This window comes from Rhinatrema bivittatum, chromosome 3 (genome assembly GCF_901001135.1).
Source record: "Rhinatrema bivittatum chromosome 3, aRhiBiv1.1, whole genome shotgun sequence".
Lineage (NCBI taxonomy): Eukaryota > Metazoa > Chordata > Amphibia > Gymnophiona > Rhinatrematidae > Rhinatrema > Rhinatrema bivittatum.
In genome coordinates, this window is record NC_042617.1 from 258,418,744 (window position 1) to 258,439,034 (window position 20,291).

A 20,291-nucleotide genomic window follows, 5' to 3' on the forward strand; every position below is an offset into this window, starting at 1 on the left:
TTGGGCATTTTAGTGCAAACAGTGCTTTTAAACTCGACCCCAGTGTGTTCCATTTCCGAAGTGCGCACACTCGGCCCGATTTTAAAAGGGCCAAGCGCGTAAATAACAGGGGTTACATGTGTAGCCGGGCCTTGCGCATGCTGTGCGCATTTTCAGAAGGACCCAGCCACACGCGTAACCCCCATTACACGCCGAAGTGCCGGGCCTCTCCAAAGGGCAAGGGTCTGGGCGGGGAGGAGTAGGCCGGGACAATGGCTTTTGACGCTATCCTGGGGAAGCGCGCACCAGCTTCAGTTACATAATAGTTAAAAGTACAGGGAAGGGAAATATATATCAGGTTTACTAAAGGGCTTATCCCATTCTGTGTCTGTATGAAAGATGCTTCCAGATTCTTTAGTCCCTACAGATCTTCTCAGACTATATAGAATCAGCAACATCAACCATTAACTGAAGTAGAACAATACCATTTTGGTTATTTTAAATATATAACAAATGAAGATCAAGTAATATACTTTAAAAAAAGCCTGGGTCAACCTATCTCATGACAAGTGAAAAGAACATTTCAGAAATTAAGAAACGTTTCTAAAAATATTTGTGAAGATTTTTTTCAAACTTTATTCAAAGATCTCTTCAAAGAATCTTTGTAAATAATTCAGAAATGTTCTAGCTCTTTCATGTTACTGTATAATTTGGCATGCACTTTTATTTATATTTGTATTATAATTTTATTCATTGGTATTGTGAAAGTACATTTAAGCAATATTATTAATAAATAAGTGCATTTAACAACACCTGGGGAATTGTTATACCAGGGATTAAGAAGGTGGAGAGAAGAAAAGAGGTAAAAGCATATTTCTCTGTGTTCCCCTTTTCTTTGTTCAGGAGAGGTATTCCATCTGAAACCATGGAGAGTGTCAACAACACTAACATCTCCAAGTATTAAATGAATTAAAACAAAGCACTGAAAAATATTTCTAAGCATTACAGAAATGCATTTGCTTATGTATCCAAAAGTGTATGGGGAAAAATTAGCTTTTCCTGTCTTAAATGAATGATCCAGGAATTTATAGATAACACACTGATTTGTCTCAATAGGCCCCCTGTGTCACTAGTGAGAAGGTAGAATCACACAGCATGCTCATATTGAATTTTCTGATTTATAGCTCATTCTGGTATATTCTTTTCTGTTTTTAAACTAAATGCAAAATGCAAGCATAGAAGGTTTATTTGTATTCAAATGCTTTTGTGTGTTTCAAGTGTTGCTATTTTCTTTTACTACAATGTGCACAGGACCTTCAAAGCTGCCTTTCTTCATTCCAAATGATTTTTCCACAAACTTCAAACCTCTGTTAAGCAGTGAGATAGTTTTAGGGCCTCAATTATCCAACAATAGTCAAAGTACTGACAAAATCTGTATCATATAGTTATTTGTGACAGCAATAACAGACTCTTGTGTTATCAGCACATAGAGTCAGATATATTAAGGGACAGATTTTATTTGCCCTATGTAGATAAAATAATAAGCATATTCATGAAAAGATTGTTGTTCTTTTGTAGAAATAATGCCACCAGTAAGCGACAGCACAGGCTGCTACTAATCCTTTGGAAATAAAAAAGTTGACTCCTAAAAAAGAAGCATGTTAGTATCTATATGGTACTTCTGTTTTTACTGTCATCCCTAAAGTAAGCTTAACTTTATAACATTCATAGTTACTCTTTACTCACTGTGTGAGTAGTCCCAAAACAATCTGTATAAAGAAAGACTTTTTTTCAGTTGGCCTACATAAACCAGTAATGTATCTCTCTAATCTCAATAAATGCACAATTTGTATTCATGTGTGGCTAGTGCAATGCTATATACTATATATATCAAAGAATATATTTTACTTTCACGGAGTACTAGGGATGTGTTGGGGGGGGTGTTTCGTGTAGTTTTCATTTTATGTTGTTAGTTTTTAAAATGGTTCGGGGGGGGGGGGGTGTTTATTTTGGGTTTCCCTAATTTTCAAGTAATTGCACACTAACATGAATTGTCACCCCAGTCATTCCCACACATACCAGACTGCATCTCTCTCACACCAGTCACCACACCAACCAGTTTCTCTCCCACTTTTCACCTCATACAGTCACCCCAACCACCACCCCCAGACACACATACACCAGGGGAATTCAAAATATGCATATCCCCAAATTCCAGGGCTCTTTCTTAAAATCCAGCATAGCCCTCTGCTTCAACAGCAGGGGAGGAAGTTTGACAATTCACGCATATCCAGCATAGCCCTCTGCTTCAACGGCAGGGGAGCAAGACTGATACTTCACTTTCAATGCATAGCCAGCATGGCTCTCTGCTTCAACAGCAGGGGGGAATGAAGAAAGGTGGATCTATATTCAGGCAACAATCAACAAGGACTGAATTACATAGTCTGAATAAACAGATAAGCATGGGTGTAGCTTGCTTATTGCGGTGGTTAATAATACCCCTAACTAAATTAAGCTATTTCACTTATATGCAAGTCCAACACTGCTCTCTACATTAATGGCGGGGGTGGAAGGGAAATAGAATAAAAAAAAAGGTTACTAAGAGCCAAGAGAAACAGATAAGTATGTGAAAGAAAAAAAGTGCGAAAGCTTGCTGGGCAGACTGGATGGGCCGTTTGGTCTTCTTCTGCCGTCATTTCTATGTTTCTATGATTGGCAAATTCAAAATATGCATTTCCATTATATGTTTTTGTTATGCTGACTAGAGCTTGTTGTTATTACATCACTTGTTTATGTTGCGTTAGGTGTTCCGCGGGGCAAGGCTGAAGACTGCTATGCTTATCTCCAGCCCTGAGCATGGTTTCCCAGTTCCTGAAGCTGCCCTGGATGCCACAAGCCGTGATGCGGCAGGCTGCTGCACTTAGCCTGACACCAAGTGGCAGGACGCCGCTGACTCTCCTAGGCTGCTCCTACATGTGCATGCTCCCAACTTCCCCTGACATAAAGGACCCATGACAGGAAATCTCCCATGGTACCCACAGATGACATCACAACCTCTGGCCCATAAAAGAGACTACTTCCCTGCAATCCATGCCTCGGCAATAGGTCCACTACTGCAAAATAGAGTAAGTTGCCTCAGCATTCCTCATCTTCTTTCCCATGTTCCTGGTCTTTGTTCCCATGTTGGTTTTCATTTTTGTCCTTTGGTCAGTCTTCAGTTCATCATCAGGACCTTGACTTGTGGTCAGTCTTCAGCTCTTCAGAGTCTTCCATATCTTCGCCTACCCGCCTGTGCGGATAGATCTCTGGTTTTGACTTTGGCCTGTTGACACTTGACGGTGCTTGGAACACTGCCTGCCACTGACCATTGCCTGATTCATGACCATGCTTGAACTCCATCTGCCATTGACCACTTCCTGGCTTATGACCATGCCTGAACTCCGCCTGCCACTGACCACTGCCTGACTCATGACCACATTTGACCTTTGCCTGCCACCAACCTTATCCTGCTCTATGACTACACCCATACCTAGCCAGCCCTGGATACTGGCCTGTGATCCAACCATCTCTACTGACCTCCAGCTCATCAGCAGAGACCTCCACCTAAGACCTGCTAGCCCTGGCACCCAAAGGCTCAACCTAGAGCATAGAGAGAGGAATATCGAGTAAGAAAAGGGAAGTGATTATTCCCTTGTACAGGTCCTTGGTGAGGCCTCACCTGGAGTACTGTGTTCAGTACTGGAGACCGTATCTACAAAAAGACAAAGACAAGATGGAAGCGATACAGAGAAGGGCGACCAGGAAGGTGGAGGATCTTCATCGGATGACGTACGAGGAGAGATTGAAGAATCTAAATATGTACACCCTGGAGGAAAGGAGGAGCAGAGGTGATATGATACAGACTTTCAGATACTTGAAAGGTTTTAATGATCCAAAGACAACAACAAACCTTTTCCGTAGGAAAAAAATCAGCAGAACCAGGGGTCACGATTTGAAGCTCCAGGGAGGAAGATTCAGAACCAATGTCAGGAGGTATTTCTTCACGGAGAGGGTGGTGGATGCCTGGAATGCCCTTCCGGAGGAAGTGGTGAAGACCAGAACTGTGAAGGACTTCAAAGGGGCGTGGGATAAACACTGTGGATCCATAAAGTCAAGAGGCCGCCAATGAAGAGTGGGTGACTCACCATAATGATGGCTACTGCCTGGAGACAATACCCTTATTCAATAAACATACACATGCTTACTGTGACTCCAACATCGCTCTAAGCTTCAACAGCAAGAGGAAATGTGGAAAAAAAGGATTTGCACTCACAAAGAGGGGAGTAGCTGGCTTGTTACGGCGGTTACTACCCCAAACCAAATAAGCCTGATACTTCACTTTCAAAGCATATACAGCATAGTTCTCTGCTTCAACAGCAGGGGAGAAGAAAAAAGGGTTCGCACTCACAAAGCGGGGAGTAGCTGGCTTGTTATGGCGGTTACTACCCCAAACCAAATATGCCTGATACTTCACTTTCGATGCATATCCAGCATAGCTCTCTGCTTTAACAGCAGGGGAAAAGAAAAACTGATGCTTCACGCATATCTAGCATAGCTTCAACAGCAGGGGAGAAGAAAAAAGGATTTGCAGTCACAAAGCGGGGAGTAGCTGGCTTGTTACGGCGGTTACTACCCCAAACCAAATGTGCCTGATACTTCACTTTCGATGCATATCCAGCATGGCTCTCTACTTCAACCGCATGGGAGAAAAACTGATACTTCACGCATATCCAGCATAGCTCTCTGCTTCAACGGCAGGAGAGAAGAAAAACTGATACTTCACGCATATCCAGCATAGCTCTCTGCTTCAACGGCAGGGGAAAAAAAAAAACTGATACTTCACGCATATCCAGCATAGCTCCCTGCTTCAACAGCAGGGGAGAAGAAAAACAACCAATAAGGGCTGTATAACATAGTCTGGGTAAAACAAATAAGCATGGGTGTAGCTTGCTTATTGCGGCGCTTACTACCCCTACTACCCCTAACTAATCAAGCTAGATATTTCACTTGGATGCAGCTCCATCACTGCTCTCTACATTAATGGTGGGGGTGGAAGGGAAATAGAACCAAGAGGTAAGAGAAACAGATAAGTATGAGAGAAAAAATGTGTGAAGCTTGCTGGGCAGACTGGATGGACCGTTTGGTCTTCTTCTGCCGTCATTTCTATGTTTCTATGTTTCTAATGGGAAAGAGGGCTGGTATAGGTGAAGCTCCAGTTGGGCCTCTACCTCAGCCAACTCTGCCAGCCGATGGTGGGGACCTGTAGAGCTCCACCCTGTAGATTGTACCAACTCCACCAAGGGTCCATGTCCACAACAGATTGCCAAGGCCATGAACTTGGCAGATGTCACCACTTTCCAGGCAATTCCAGGTCTCACACACAAGCTCCAAGAGCAGCAGCAATTTCTGGAACTGATAGCAGCCTCCATGTGACGTCTCACCATGCAGCTGGATGCAACTGCAGCTTCAGCCACTCCAGTGCTTCCACTGACTGTACCAGCCATGCCTGTGACTCCAAGTTGCCATATTCAGCAATTGCCATTTCCACCCCAGTTTGCAGGGGATCCCAAGCAATGCCAGGGTTCTTAAATCAGTGCTACATACTCTTTATGCTCCAAGCTGCACTATTTCTGGATGACATCATGAAGACCACCTACATTCTGTTGCTTTTAGATGGCAAGGCCATGGCCTAGGTGCAGTATTTTACTGGAGGGCATGTCTCCCTAGATCAAAGATCAGCTGGCAACTTGAGAGCTTCCGGAGTCTCTGGAGGGTCTTATTGACTTGATGGTGAAGATAGGCCATCGCCTTCAGCAACAAGCCAGGGATGCTCTACCTATATGCATGGCCATCACGTTTGCTCCGCAGTTCCTGAGTGCTGTCTCCGCCAACTCCAGCCTCCTCTTCTACTGAACTCGGATGAACTTATGCAACTCAGCCACAGCCACCTTGCTCCTGAATAAAGTCATTGTTGCCGGCAACTAGGCCTGTGCCTATACTGTCTGGGCAAATGTCACCAAATTCCTGGTGATGCCAGGAAACATCTGAGCCTAGGATCTGGTGGAAAAATGATCCTAGGTTTCACAAAACCTAATCCCCAGCTAATACTCCCTGTAACCATCTCCACAGATCAGATGAACTTCACTTCCCTAGCTCCAGTTGACTTCAGTTCTGGGGGGTGGGGAGATTTCATGATGCAGGAACTGGTGGTTGATCTGCAGATCTCCACCATTCAGAGGAAATCACCACTAATTATATCCTCCATCTATGAGGACCTCTTACCTGGCCCAATCAGCCTAGCAATTTTACCTCAGACTCTACCTACTGGAGTACTCCATCAAGAGCCTATAACCTTCCACATCATCACTAGAGCCATTCACCCAGCAGCACACTCCATAGATTGACTGGGCCACGGAACATGTGGAACCTCCACTCCGCTTACCATTGGCCACCAGACTCCCGGGCCTTCCACCTCAGTACAGTGATTTTGAGGATGTCTTCTCCAAAAGAAAGGTGGAGACTCTACCACCCCTTCAGTTATACAACCATGGGATTGAGCTGCTTCCTAACACCAAGCCTCTTCGGGGCAGAGTACATCCTTTTCTTCTCCCTGAGACTCGAGCAATGTGGGACTACATCCGAGAGAATTTAGAGCAGGATTTCATCCATCTTCATCCCCAGTGTGGCTAATTTTTTTTTCATGGCCAAAAAAGATGGCTCACTCAGGCCCTGTATTGACTATTGCAAATTAGATGCTATCGGTACCCGCTGCCGTTAATTTCTGAACATTTTGACCGGCTTCAAGGGGCCAGCATCTTTACAAAATTAGACCTCCAAGAAGCTTACAATTTTATCTGGATCAAACGTGGAGAAGAATGGAAGACAGCATTCAATATACGTGATAGACATTACAAGTATTTAGTGATGCCCTTCGGGCTGTGTAATGTCCCAGCTGTCTTTCAAAAAATGTTGAATTAAATCTTCCAACATTAACTCTATGTATGCATAGTTGTATATCTCAACAATATCCTAATAGTCTCTCAGGATCTCAGTACCCACCATCGGGATGTATGTCTTGTTACAGTGGCTGTGAGAAAACAACTTGTTTGCTAAACTAGAGAAGTGCCCACTTGAGAAAGAAAGCTTACCCTTCTTGGGATATATTGTTTCCAGAAAAGGCTTCCATATGGACCCTGAGAAAGTCAAAAGCATCCAGGATTGGCCCTGTCCAGTAGGACTTTGAGCCCTGCAGAGGTTTTTGGGGTTTGTCAACTATTATTGCCAATTTATTCCAAATTACTCTGCTATTGCAGAACCACTCATGGCCCTTACTCATAAAAGAGCTAACACAAAGGTTTGGACCCCTGAAGCTATCACAGCTTTCCAATGTTAAAAGACACATTCTTGAAAAAACCCTGCCTTTATCACCCAGATCTGACACACCCGTTCATCCTAGAGGTAGACGTCTCCTTCTTGGATGTAGGGGCTTTATTCAGCTAGCATTCGGTTAAGGGAGTGCTTCATTCTTTCTCGTTCTTCTCAAAGAAGTTTTCTCCCACAGAGCTTAACTACAGCATTGGAGACAGGGAACTCCTAGCCATCAAACTAGCCCTAGAAATGTGCACCATTTGCTGGAAGGCACTCAGCACCAAATCACTATATATATATACAGATCATAAAAATCTTGAATACCTTTACCAACTACTAAATGTAAGACAAGCTCGCTGGTCCCTGTCGACATAGTGAGGGCAAAAGTAGCGCCGGCGCCATTTTGAATATTGGCAATACGGCCCGCGTGCAGGAGGTCGCTCCCGGACCCCCGCTGGACTTTTGGCAAGTCTTGTGGGGGTCAGGAGGCCCCCCCCCAAGCTGGCCAAAAGTCCCTGGGGGTCGGGGAGCGATCTCCTGCACTTGTGACGTCGGGTGACAGGAACCAAAATGGCGCCAGCGCTACCTTTGCCCTGTCATATGGTAAGGGCAAAGGGCCACCGGTGCCATTTCTATTAACGCAGCCATGGCCCGAGAGCGGGAGATCGCGCCGGGACCCCCCCCCCCCCCCCCCACACTGAACCCCAGGTAATTTAAAACATTTTGGGGGGCTTCGGGAGGGTGGGGGATTTGTTTTAAAGGGTCGGGGTGGGTTTTAGGGTTGTTTTGGTGTGCCGGTTTTCCCGCCCTCCCCCTCCCCCGATTTACGATTTTTTGACAATAAATCGGGGGAATTGCTATTGTATCGCGGCTCTAACGATTTTTGACGATTTAAAATATATCTGACGATTGTTTTAAATCATCAAAAAACGATTCACATCCCTATGTACTAACCACATGCTCAAAACATTCCTCTAGCCTATGTCAATGAGTGTGAAGATAACTGGGCTTCCCTGTTACCCTAGGTGGAGTTCTCTCATAATTCCCATGTCTGTGCTGCTACAGGTTCTTCACCATTTTAATTTGTTTATGGAAAGCAACCCTTACCACCAATGCCTCTCCCCATGGCATTACCCTCACCGGCAGCCCAGTTATGTGCCCAGGAGCTCCATAACCTTTGGATTCGTACCGATACCTTCATTCAAAGGGTGGCTGAGAAGACCAAGAAAATCACAGGTGCACACAGGAGGCCCACTCCTCAATTTAAGACAGGCAAAAAAGTCTGGTTGAGTATTTGTCAAATTCACTTGAGGGTGCCTTCTATGTGCCTCACTTCCCAAATCATTAAGCCCTTTACTATACCTTGCCAGATAGGTCCTGATAGAACTTACTAGCTGAGGCTGCCACCCACACTGGGAATTCACATTGTTTTTCATGTGTCTTTATTAAAATCACTCATATTCACTTGACCCTCTAGGACATCACCCAAATCTCAAGAAGTGATTAGTGAGGTCAGCATGGTCTTGAAGTGGAAGAAATTTTGGATTCACAGTGCAGAGGCAAGAAGTGGGAATACCTCCTCTCCTGGAAGGTATATGGTCCTAAAAAAAACTCTTGGGAACCTGCTTCCAAATTTCTGGAACTCCACCTGCTAAAAGAATTTCATGTGCTACATCCAAAGAAGCCAAGACCATGGGAGGGGGGCTTAAGGGAGGAAAACTGTTGCATTTGGCGGTCTGTGGAGCAAGGCAGAGGACCGTCATGCTTACCTCCACCCCAAGCAAGGTTTCCCGGTTTCCATCGCCACCCTGGATGCCACAAGTTGGGACATGGTGAGTCACCATACTCAGCCTGATGCCACGCGGCAGCATGCCACCAACTCTCCTGAGCTGTTCCTAGGAGTACACGCACCCAACTTCCCCTAACTAAAATGGCCTGTGATGGGAAATCCCCTGCTGCACCCTCAGATGACATCTCAGCCTCTGGCCCATAAAAGGGCCTTCTGCCCTGCAATCAATGCCTCGGCAATAGGTCCACTACTGCAAAGTAGAGAAAGTCACCTGAGGTTTCCCGATCTTCATTCCTGTATTCCTGATCTTTGTTCCTGTATTCCTAGTCTTCATCTTTGTCCTATGGTCAGCATTCAGTTCTTCATCACGTATTCATCTCATGGTCAGCCTTCAGCTCCACAGTGTCCTCCATGTCTTTGTCTACTCACCTGTGCTGCCTACCTATCCATCCCTCCTTCCCTTGGACGTATCTCTGGTTCTGACTTTGGCCTGTTGACACTTGACAATGCTTGGAACTCTGCCTGCCACTGACCACAACTTACTAACAACCATTTCTGAACTCCACCTGCCACTGACCACTGCCTGACTCACGACCACACCTGATCTCCCCCTACTACTGACCACTGCCTATCTCACTACCATGTTTGACCTCTGCCACCGATCTTCACCTGTTCTCTGAATATGCCCATACCTAATCAGCCCTGGCCTGTGACCCAGCCATCTCTAATGATCTGCAGCTCATCAGCAGAGGCCCCCACCTAAGACCTGCTGGCCCCGGAAACTGAGTGCTCAACTGAAGGGGAATGAGGTCTGGTATAGGTGAAGCTCCAGTTGGGCCTCTGCCTCAGCCAGCTCTTCCAGCTGATGGTGGAGACCTGCAGGGCTGCAGGCTGCGCCAACTCCACCCCTTTCCAAGTATCCACGCTTCAACAGTTTGTTTATACTTGTTTCCTGGCACTGGCCATCCCCCCACAAACACTGTCTTTCAACTTTGGCAATGCAAACAAGTAATTAAACATAAGAACATAAGAAAATGCCATACTGGGTCAGACCAAGGGTCCATCAAGCCCAGCATCCTGTTTCCAACAGTGGCCAATCCAGGCCATAAGAACATGGCAAGTACCCAAAAACTAAGTCTATTCCATGTAACCATTGCTAATGGCAGTGGCTATTCTCTAAGTGAACTTAATAGCAGGTAATGGACTTCTCCTCCAAGAACTTATCTAATCCTTTTTTAAACACAGCTATACTAACTGCACTAACCACATTCTCTGGCAACAAATTCCAGAGTTTAATTGTGCGTTGCGTAAAAAAGAACTTTCTCCGATTAGTTTTAAATGTGCCCCATGCTAACTTCATGGAGTGCCCCCTAGTCTTTCTACTATCCGAAAGAGTAAATAACCGATTCACATCTACCCGTTCTAGACCTCTCATGATTTTAAACACCTCTATCATATCCCCCCTCAGTCGTCTCTTCTCCAAGCTGAAAAGTCCTAACCTCTTTAGTCTTTCCTTATAGGGGAGTTGTTCCATTCCCCTTATCATTTTGGTAGCCCTTCTCTGTACCTTCTCCATCGCAATTATATCTTTTTTGAGATGCGGCGACCAGAATTGTACACAGTATTCAAGGTGCGGTCTCACCATGGAGCGATACAGAGGCATTATGACATTTTCCGTTTTATTCATCATTCCTTTTCTAATAATTCCCAACATTCTGTTTGCTTTTTTGACTGCCGCAGCACACTGCACCGACGATTTCAATGTGTTATCCACTATGACACCTAGATCTCTTTCTTGGGTTGTAGCACCTAATATGGAACCCAACATTGTGTAATTATAGCATGGGTTATTTTTCCCTATATGCATCACCTTGCACTTATCCACATTAAATTTCATCTGCCATTTGGATGCCCAATTTTCCAGTCTCACAAGGTCTTCCTGCAATTTATCACAATCTGCTTGTGATTTAACTACTCTGAACAATTTTGTGTCATCTGCAAATTTGATTATCTCACTCATCGTATTTCTTTCCAGATCATTTATAAATATATTGAACAGCAAGGATCCCAATACAGATCCCTGAGGCACTCCACTGTCCACTCCCTTCCACTGAGAAAATTGCCCATTTAATCCTACTCTCTGTTTCCTGTCTTTTAGCCAGTTTGCAATCCACGAAAGGACATCGCCACCTATCCCATGACTTTTTACTTTCCCTAGAAGCCTCTCATGAGGAACTTTGTCAAACGCCTTCTGAAAATCCAAGTATACTATATCTACCGGTTCACCTTTATCCATATGTTTATTAACTCCTTCAAAAAAGTGAAGCAGATTTGTGAGGCAAGACTTGCCCTGGGTAAAGCCATGCTGACTTTGTTCCATTAAACCATGTCTTTCTATATGTTCTGTGATTTTGATGTTTAGAACACTTTCCACTATTTTTCCTGGCACTGAAGTCAGGCTAACCGGTCTGTAGTTTCCTGGATCGCCCCTGGAGCCCTTTTTAAATATTGGGGTTACATTTGCTATCCTCCAGTCTTCAGGTACAATGGATGATTTTAATGATAAGTTACAAATTTTTACTAATAGGTCTGAAATTTCATTTTTTAGTTCCTTCAGAACTCTGGGGTGTATACCATCCGGTCCAGGTGATTTACTACTCTTCAGTTTGTCAATCAGGCCTACCACATCTTCTAGGTTCACCGTGATTTGATTCAGTCCATCTGAATCATTACCCATGAAAACCTTCTCCATTACGGGTACCTCCCCAACATCCTCTTCAGTAAACACCGAAGCAAAGAAATCATTTAATCTTTCCGCGATGGCCTTATCTTCTCTAAGTGCCCCTTTAACCCCTCGATCATCTAACGGTCCAACTGACTCCCTCACAGGCTTTCTGCTTCGGATATATTTAAAAAAGTTTTTACTGTGAGTTTTTGCCAATGGGAATGTAGTACCATACCTCTAGCTAACAAACTGCTCCCCTAGTTGACACTTTTATCAGTAACATTTTAAGTTAGTGAGCACTAACAAAATATACCATATTTTCTGACATTTTAACATTTTAATTTTGTTTTGTGGTGCTCCCGAAACAAGACAAAATAAACTATTTCATTGTAATTGTCAATTTTGTTTAAAACAATTGCACATCCTTACTGAGTGCTAAGCTTCACCCTTTTACAATTTTTCTGCAAAATAAATGATACCTTATTGGTTGCATTTTTTCTCTACAGCAATCCCAAACTATACCCTGCACATAAAATTGCCTTTTAATCAGAACCCTTTGGGTGACTCATTCATTACTTCCTGTTTTTTCCCAGACTTTGGCCATTTAAAAAGCACTTCTGTTTTGCATATTCTGCCCACACACTCAGTTCCATTCTAAATTAAGTGCAGATCATGCATTGTCATATTAGAACACAATTCTTTGGATCCTCACAAAAGACATATATGGGTTGTTTTAATAATGTTGAACTCTTTTGAATTAGCTGCTTTTAACCAAAATATATTGGAATATAATTGTAACAGTTATGGCTGAGTTTTTCTGAATAATGGCCAGCTTTAAAATAAGCATGCATATTAAGCTATTTTATGCCATATTACCTCATGAGACAAATAAAATGCGGCAATTCCCAATGGCCAGAAGCAACACAGCATGGAGAACACACTGAGGCCAAGATGGTCTCGTGGTGGCATCATGAGGAAATTGTCTTCACTCTCTGTGTCACTGGAGTAGTCACTCTAAAATAGCAAAAGAAAAGGAAGAAATAACAAAGGTTTAATGTTTAATGGACATTACCACCAGTACTTCATGGATGTTTCAATGTTTACTATTTGTTAGATGAACTTCTTAGACTTGTTATTATAGGAGCTGTGAAAATGATGCTAAAGTCGAAAAGGAGGGTCTGCCACCTACGACTAGACATGTGGCACTGTACAAGTTAGCATATTTGATGGAGTCCTCCAATGTGATCTACCTTGTTGTGTATACAAATTGCCTGTATGGTACTTTTATGTGGGGGGAAGGGAGGAAGCACTAAGAAAATTAGTTAATTTGCAAACAAGCATCAGAAGCATAAGCAGAGGCACACCAGTGGAATAGCCCAGGGCACAGCATAAAAGACATGACAGTGGCAATCCTAAAAGAGAACTGCAGAAGAGCCTGGGGGCTGAACTGTATGCAGATGCTGGCGTGTACTGGATGCAGACTGAAGTAGATGCAAAAGATTTTTATCTCCTTTATTCAAAACAAAAGTATCTTACAGCTTTCAATTTTCCAAAATATACTCTGGATATCTTTTTCTTTTTTTTGATTAACAATTTGTATCATGTTTGTAGCTATAAGCAATGTGAGCTAACAGCTTCTTAGCACCTTTACAAATTTTCAACTTAGCAACTTCATAATGTTTGTATTTACTTTTTTACCATTATGTAAATAAATGTCATGGACTTCCATCCTATATTCCCAGCCTGTAATATCCTCCCATATATAAGAAACCTCAGCTTCATTTATGATACATTGTTTGGGAAACAGACCTTAGGGAACTCAAAATCTTATATCTAAACATGCATTAACTTTATAAAGGCATTATCTCTACCCTCCTTCTTCACTGGCCTTCTTGTAATCAAAGTTGCAAACTATTACAGCCAGCAGTGAGCATCATTTTTTTTGCATTTCCATCAACTCAGTCTAACATTTCTACTTCAACACCTAGTTAAATATACATCCAGTGCATTAGTCCTTATGTGTTAATTTAACATAACTAACAGATTGTGACAGAATGTCATATGCCATTTGAATAATAGTTATAGAAAGCTATGAATAGCAGATTATATATGCTACCCAAAGACTCAGCAAGATACACAAATAGACTACACTTCAAGCTCCTCCTTACCTTTTAGACATATACCCACTCCACCCCATCCCTACTCCAGTTTCAGTCAGGTAAACTGACACTCTGAAGTCTGAACATACCTTTCCCCCCACACACTCAAATCCTCAGTTCAAGCCAATCTCAGTGACATACATTATACACCCATATTCCCTGGTCTCAATCACACTGTGCACATAGAGGCATTTAGTATTTTACAATATCTGTGAAGTCAATCCTACTTTATTCTCTCCACATGCTCTCTCAACACATTTGCCAATCTCCCTAATATTTGTCCTCAGTAACTCACTGAATTTCCACAATTCCCAAATGCACTTACCAGTTCCCTCCATACCTCTTGACACTGACTTCATCTATGTTCCTTTCTTGACATACTCACCAATTCCCACTGTATCTATCCCTCACTGCATTAACTCACTTCTCTAAATTTCCTTCATTGCATTCACTGATTTCCACCACATCTCCCAAATGCTTACAACAACTATGTCTCCATATCCTTTACTCAATGCATTTACCAACTCTGGTCCCATATCTTCCCCTCAGTATACTCATGTCTCCATATCCATGTTAGTGTACTCAATGCTCTGCCACATACACCATCACAATATACTTGCAGACTTCCCCAAATCCCCCAATGTGATCTGCATACTCACAGGCTCCTCAATATCACTCTGCTCCATTATCCCTTATACACTCTTAACCCAGGCATAAAGTACATACAGCCTTTGAAACCTCAGATGTGCCAGGTATCAGGGAGAATGCATCTACAAATCAATTTTCCTGCACTATAGAATAGTTTTCTGAATTGCATATTGTCCACTATGATGCATTGCCCAGGTACTTTACCTGGGTGGTAACTCTTAATATGGAACTTAACATTTTCATGTGCATCACTTTGTACTTATCCATATTAAATTTCATCTGCCATTTAAATGTCCAGTCTTCCAGTCTCGCAGGATCCTCCTACAATTTTTCACAATCCACTTGTGAATTAACAACTCGAAATAATTTTGTATCATCTGCATATTTGATCACTTCACTTATTGTTCCCTTTTCCAGAGCTTTTACAAATATATTAAAAAATACTGATTCCAGTACATAACCTTGAGGCATTCCAATGTTTACCCTTCCCCACCATCTTCTCCACCAAGAAAACTGACCATTTAGTCCTACTTTCTGTTCTTTAGAATAGTTTCCACAATTTTTCCTGGCACTGAAGTCAAACTCACCTGTCTATAGTTTTCCGTATCACCCCTGGAGCCCTTTTTAAAGATCAGGATTACACTGGCCACCCTCCAGTTTTCAGGCACAGAGGACAAGCCCAGTGATAGGTTACAAATTACCAGTAACAGATCTGCAATTTTATTTTTAAATTCTTTAAGAACCCTAGGGTATATATCATCTGGTACGGTGATTTGCTACTCTTTAATTTGTCAATCAGCCTTATTACATCTTCTAGCTTCATAGTGATTTGTATATCAGTTCTTCTGAATCATCACCACTGAAAATAGTTTCCAGCATAAGTATCTCCACAACATCATCTTCAATAAACACTGAAGCTGAGAATTCATTCAGCCTTTCTGTGATGGTCTTTTCTTCTCCAACTACCCCTATAACCACTTGATTATCTAACATTCCAACAACTTATTTACAGGCTTCCTGCTTGAGATATATTTAAAAAAGGTTTTAATATGAGTTTCTGCCTCGAAGGCCAGCTTCTTTTCAAATTCTCTTTTAGCCTGCCTTATCAGTGTTTTACATCTAACTTGCCAATTCGTATGCGGTTTTCTATTTTCCTCAGATTGATTCTTTTTCACATTTTTAAAACAAGTTATTTTGGCTAAAATAGCCTCTTTCACCTTAACCATGTTAGCAGTCATTTGGCCTTCCTTCCAATTTTTTAATGTATAGAATACATCTGGACAAGGCTTCTAAGATGGTATTTTTAAACAATGATCACACCTGATGTAAACTTTTAACCTTTGAAATTTCACATTTCAGTTTTTTTTCTATTTTCATTTTATCAAGTCTCTCTTTTGAAAGCTTAATGCTAGAGCTGTAGATTTACTTAATTCTCTCCCAGTCAGTAAATGTTTACTTAATTTACTTAATTCTCTCCCAGTCAGAATGTTTGAAGCTATAAATTATTTGGTTGTTCACAGTTACACCCTGGTATAATCGTTTGAAGTTCTTTTTGCTTGTATTAAGTGTGTTGAATATTCTTCTGGTTCTAATTTCACTGTTAAATGTAATATGTTGTTGTACTTGTAAACTGGAGTGAAGGCTGCCAGCTATACCTTGATATATAAAAACTTTTAATTAAATTAAATCAAATTAAATCAAATTTGATCGCACTATGATCGCTGTTGCCAAGCGGTTCTATCACTGGTACCTCTTCTACCAAATCATGAATTCCATAAGAATTAGGTATAAAATAGAGTCTCCTCTTGTCGTTTCCCAGACTAACTGCTCCATGTAGCAGTTATTTATTATATATAGAAACTTTACCTTCCTAGCATGTCCTGATGTTATATTTACCCAGGCAATATTGTGGTAATTGAACTCTCCCATTATTACTGTGCTGCCAAATTTATTAGCTTCCCTAATCTATGTTAGCATTTTATTGTCTGTCTGTTCTTTTTGGCCAGGTGGATGACATTATACCCCCACTATTACACACTTCTCCATCACACACAGAATTTCCACGCAAAAGGATTCTACTGTGCAATTAGTCTCTTGCAGGATGTTATCCTGTTGGACTCTAAGCCATCCCTAATATAAAGTACCCTTCCACTTCCATCACCACTACCAGGTTGATCCACCCTATCATTATGATATAATTTGTACCCTGGTTTGGTAGTGTCTCATTGGTTATTCTCCTTACACCAGGTCTCTTAGATGCCAATTATGTCTACCTCTTTTTAGAGCTATATATTCTAACTTTCCCATCTTTCTTTTTAGACTTCTGGCATTAGCATACCAACATTTCAAAGTATGTATTTTGTTGGTATTAACAATCTTCTTATCACTTGACAAGGGTATTTTGAAATCTTTTAACTCTGGTGATTCTTGACTTATAAGCACATGGGCTACTATTGTTTTTATTGAACTCTCTATTGGGATGCCCTAACTCATCTACTATTTTAGTATCCTTTGAAGACTCCTCCCTCTGAAGTATGCACTGCTGAGTGACGATCTGCTTTCCCTCATTCTCTAGTTTAAAAGCTGCTCTATCTCCTTTTTGAAGATTAGTACCAGCAGCCTGGTTCCATCCTGGTTAAGATTTAGTCCATCGCTTCGAATTAGACTCCTCCTTCCCCAAAATATTGCCCAATTTCAAATAAAACTAAAGCCCTCTTCCTTGCACCATTGTTTCATCTATTCATTGAGACTCCAAAGCTCTGCCTGCCTCTGGGGCCCTGCTCATGGAACAGGGAGCATTTCAGAAAAGGCTACTCTGGAGGTTCTGGATTTCAACTGTCTACCTAAGAATCTAAATTTGGCTTCCAGAACCTCCCTCCCACATCTTCCTATGTTGTTGGTGCTCACATGGACCATGACAGCTCCCTCCCCATCACATCTAAAACCGTACCTAAGTGATGTGTGAGATCCAGGCAGGCAAGTTACCAAGTGATCATCATGGCCACTAGCCACCTGGCTATCTATGTTCCTAAAAATCAAATTACCAACTATGAAGGCCTACTTAACCCTTCCCTCCAGGACATTAGCCCTTGGAGACTTATCCTCAGTCCTAGAGTATAATGTATTACCTGGAGAGCAGATCCTTGCTACAGGATCTCTTCCTGCTACACAAGGGAATTCTCTCTGACCAGGTGATCTTTTTCCTCCAAAGCAGCCTAGGGGCTGTCGAACTGGAGTTGGGACTTGACAACTGTGTCCCTGAAAGTCTCCTCTATATACCTCTCTGTCTGCCTCAGCTCCTCTAGATCTGTACTCTAGCCTCCAGAGATCGGACTTGCTCTCTGAGAGCCAGGAGTTCTTTGCACCACAGGCACACATACAATCTCTCACCAACTGGTAGATAATCACACATGTGGTTTTCAGTTTAAAAGACTGGAATACCCCCATCTTACTGCTGGAGTGCTGTCTGCATCTTCATGTTGTTGAGTTTCTAGTTAATTTATGTTGCTGTGGGAATGGAGAAGTGTTAATCAGAGTCTTTTAAATTTATGAGATGTATTTAATGTTAATTTGGCAATGACCTGAAAGGGGACAATTAATCTAATCAATAATGGCTAGGTTACTTCCTTGTTCTAGATTAATCCACGATTGATTTTTGATGTGGAAATGTCTATGGTCCTCTTACAAAGGAGAAATAGCCTAGTGGTTAGAGCAGGGGACTATGAACCAGGAGACCAAGGGTTCAAGTCCTGCTGTTGCTCCTTGTGACCTTGGGCAAGTCACTTTACCCTCCATTGCCTCAGGTACAAAAACTTAGATTGTAAGCCCTCTGGGGATAGAGAAATACCTACAGTACCTGAATGAAAACCGGTGTGATATCTCAATTGAGATGGAATGTCGGTATATAAATAAATAAATCTAAAAATGAGCTTAGAAAAGAAATTACCTATCTTTTTGTTCCTCTTTTTAAGCAGACATTAATACAGAAATTAGAAAAGAAATTACCTACCTCTGTCTTTTTTTTTTTTTTTTTGAAATCTTTTATTGAAACTCAAAACATACATAGCATGTTATGCAATATCAGTACATCTGGCCAAGAAGAAACAGCATAAAATTGAACATACACGCAATCATTGAAAAAGATATAGAAAGCACAAGAGTTATTTTACATTTTATAACCCCTAAGGCTACTACCCCTCCCTCCCTCCCCTAGTTTGTCAACCACTCCCAAAACCGTCATATATATCATCTGTATCAGGGTATACAAAACCAACCCAAGCAGGGGAAATTATACAGGCTCCCAGGAGATAGTACTGCTGTTCAGGGACCCAAACTAAACACGATCTTGGGAAACATCTACTCGTAAGGGGAACAGCTGCTGTACCTCCTGTGGCAGAGAAACATAAAAGGCCAACCAGGTGTCTCGGAAGAATCGCTTCTTCTTAAAAGATAACAAATAAAAGGAAGAGCCATACTCCATTTGAAACAGTCGTAACATCTGCGCCTGCCACATGTTAACATCTGGAGAATGGGGCTCCACCCAAGTATGTAAAATACATTTCTTCGCTATCAAACAGGCTTTGGAGAAAAAAAGAATGTTATCATGATTAAGAGAGGAGTCTCCACAATCAATATTCAGCAGACAAAAACTACATGACCAGTGAATTTGAATGGAGACTAACGTAGAGAGTATGGACCGGATATGTTCCCAGAATTGTTGAATAACAGAGCAGTCCCACAAGGCATGAATAAGCGTAGCCGGTCCCTGTGAACATTTAGTACACCAACTAGATTTCGACAGCCCCATACGGTGCGCTGCCTGAGGTGTGTACACTGCCCTGTGGAAAATTCTTCCTTGCATTTCTCTCAAAGAGACGTTATGGGTAATTTTAAAAATGGACAGATACCCTTCTTTAAGCATTAGGACATCCAGCGGTTCTGGGAGGTCCACATTCCATTTGTCCACCAACCTGTCCAAAACGCGATAAGGGGTGACATTTTGACAGAATTTATAGAGCAAAGACAAAGAGCCCAGTCGTCCCTGATATATCCTCAAAAGCAAAAGGTAGTCAGGGTTACTGAGAGGGGCAGAAATGTTCTGTCGAAGCTTACTAACAAAAGCTCGCAGTTGCGCATATCCTAAGAAGAAACTCTTAGTCCCCTCTGCATGCCCCTGGAGCACCTCAAATGTATAAAGACATTCAGTGTTAGGGTCTAGGACATCACCCAGGGTAGAGACACCTTGTGTTTTTGGAAACCCAGTGAAGAAGGTATCTAAAGGTGGCGCCAAAGGGTTGTTCTGTATGGGATAGTGGAATGAGAGTTGTGGCAAAAGGTGCATATTGCGCCGTAAATCAACCCATACTTGCCGCACCCTAAAAATCAATTTGGCCAGAAAACCCATACGATGCAACTCCTTCCCGGACAAATGGAGCACCAATCGAGGGTCCACCGGTGCACAAATGTCCTCAATCAGGGAATACTCCGTATATTCCGAGGTACCATTGAGCCAGTCCCCCAAGATTCTTAAATTTGCAGCCCAAGCATATAGTTTAAAATCAGGGAGGTTAAGGCCCCCCTTGGT

The 20,291-nt window shown here is 42.3% G+C and overlaps 1 protein-coding gene across 1 annotated transcript in view; it reads right to left on the bottom strand.

Annotated features, from left to right (window-relative positions):
• SYNDIG1 (synapse differentiation inducing 1) overlaps positions 1 to 20,291 on the bottom strand; it is a 493,681-nt gene that overhangs the window by 153,793 nt on the left and 319,597 nt on the right. Inside the window, exon 3 of the mRNA XM_029594508.1 lies at positions 12,777 to 12,914. Within this exon, the coding sequence (XP_029450368.1) occupies positions 12,777 to 12,914 (138 nt within the window). The remainder of the gene's footprint in view (positions 1 to 12,776; positions 12,915 to 20,291) is intronic.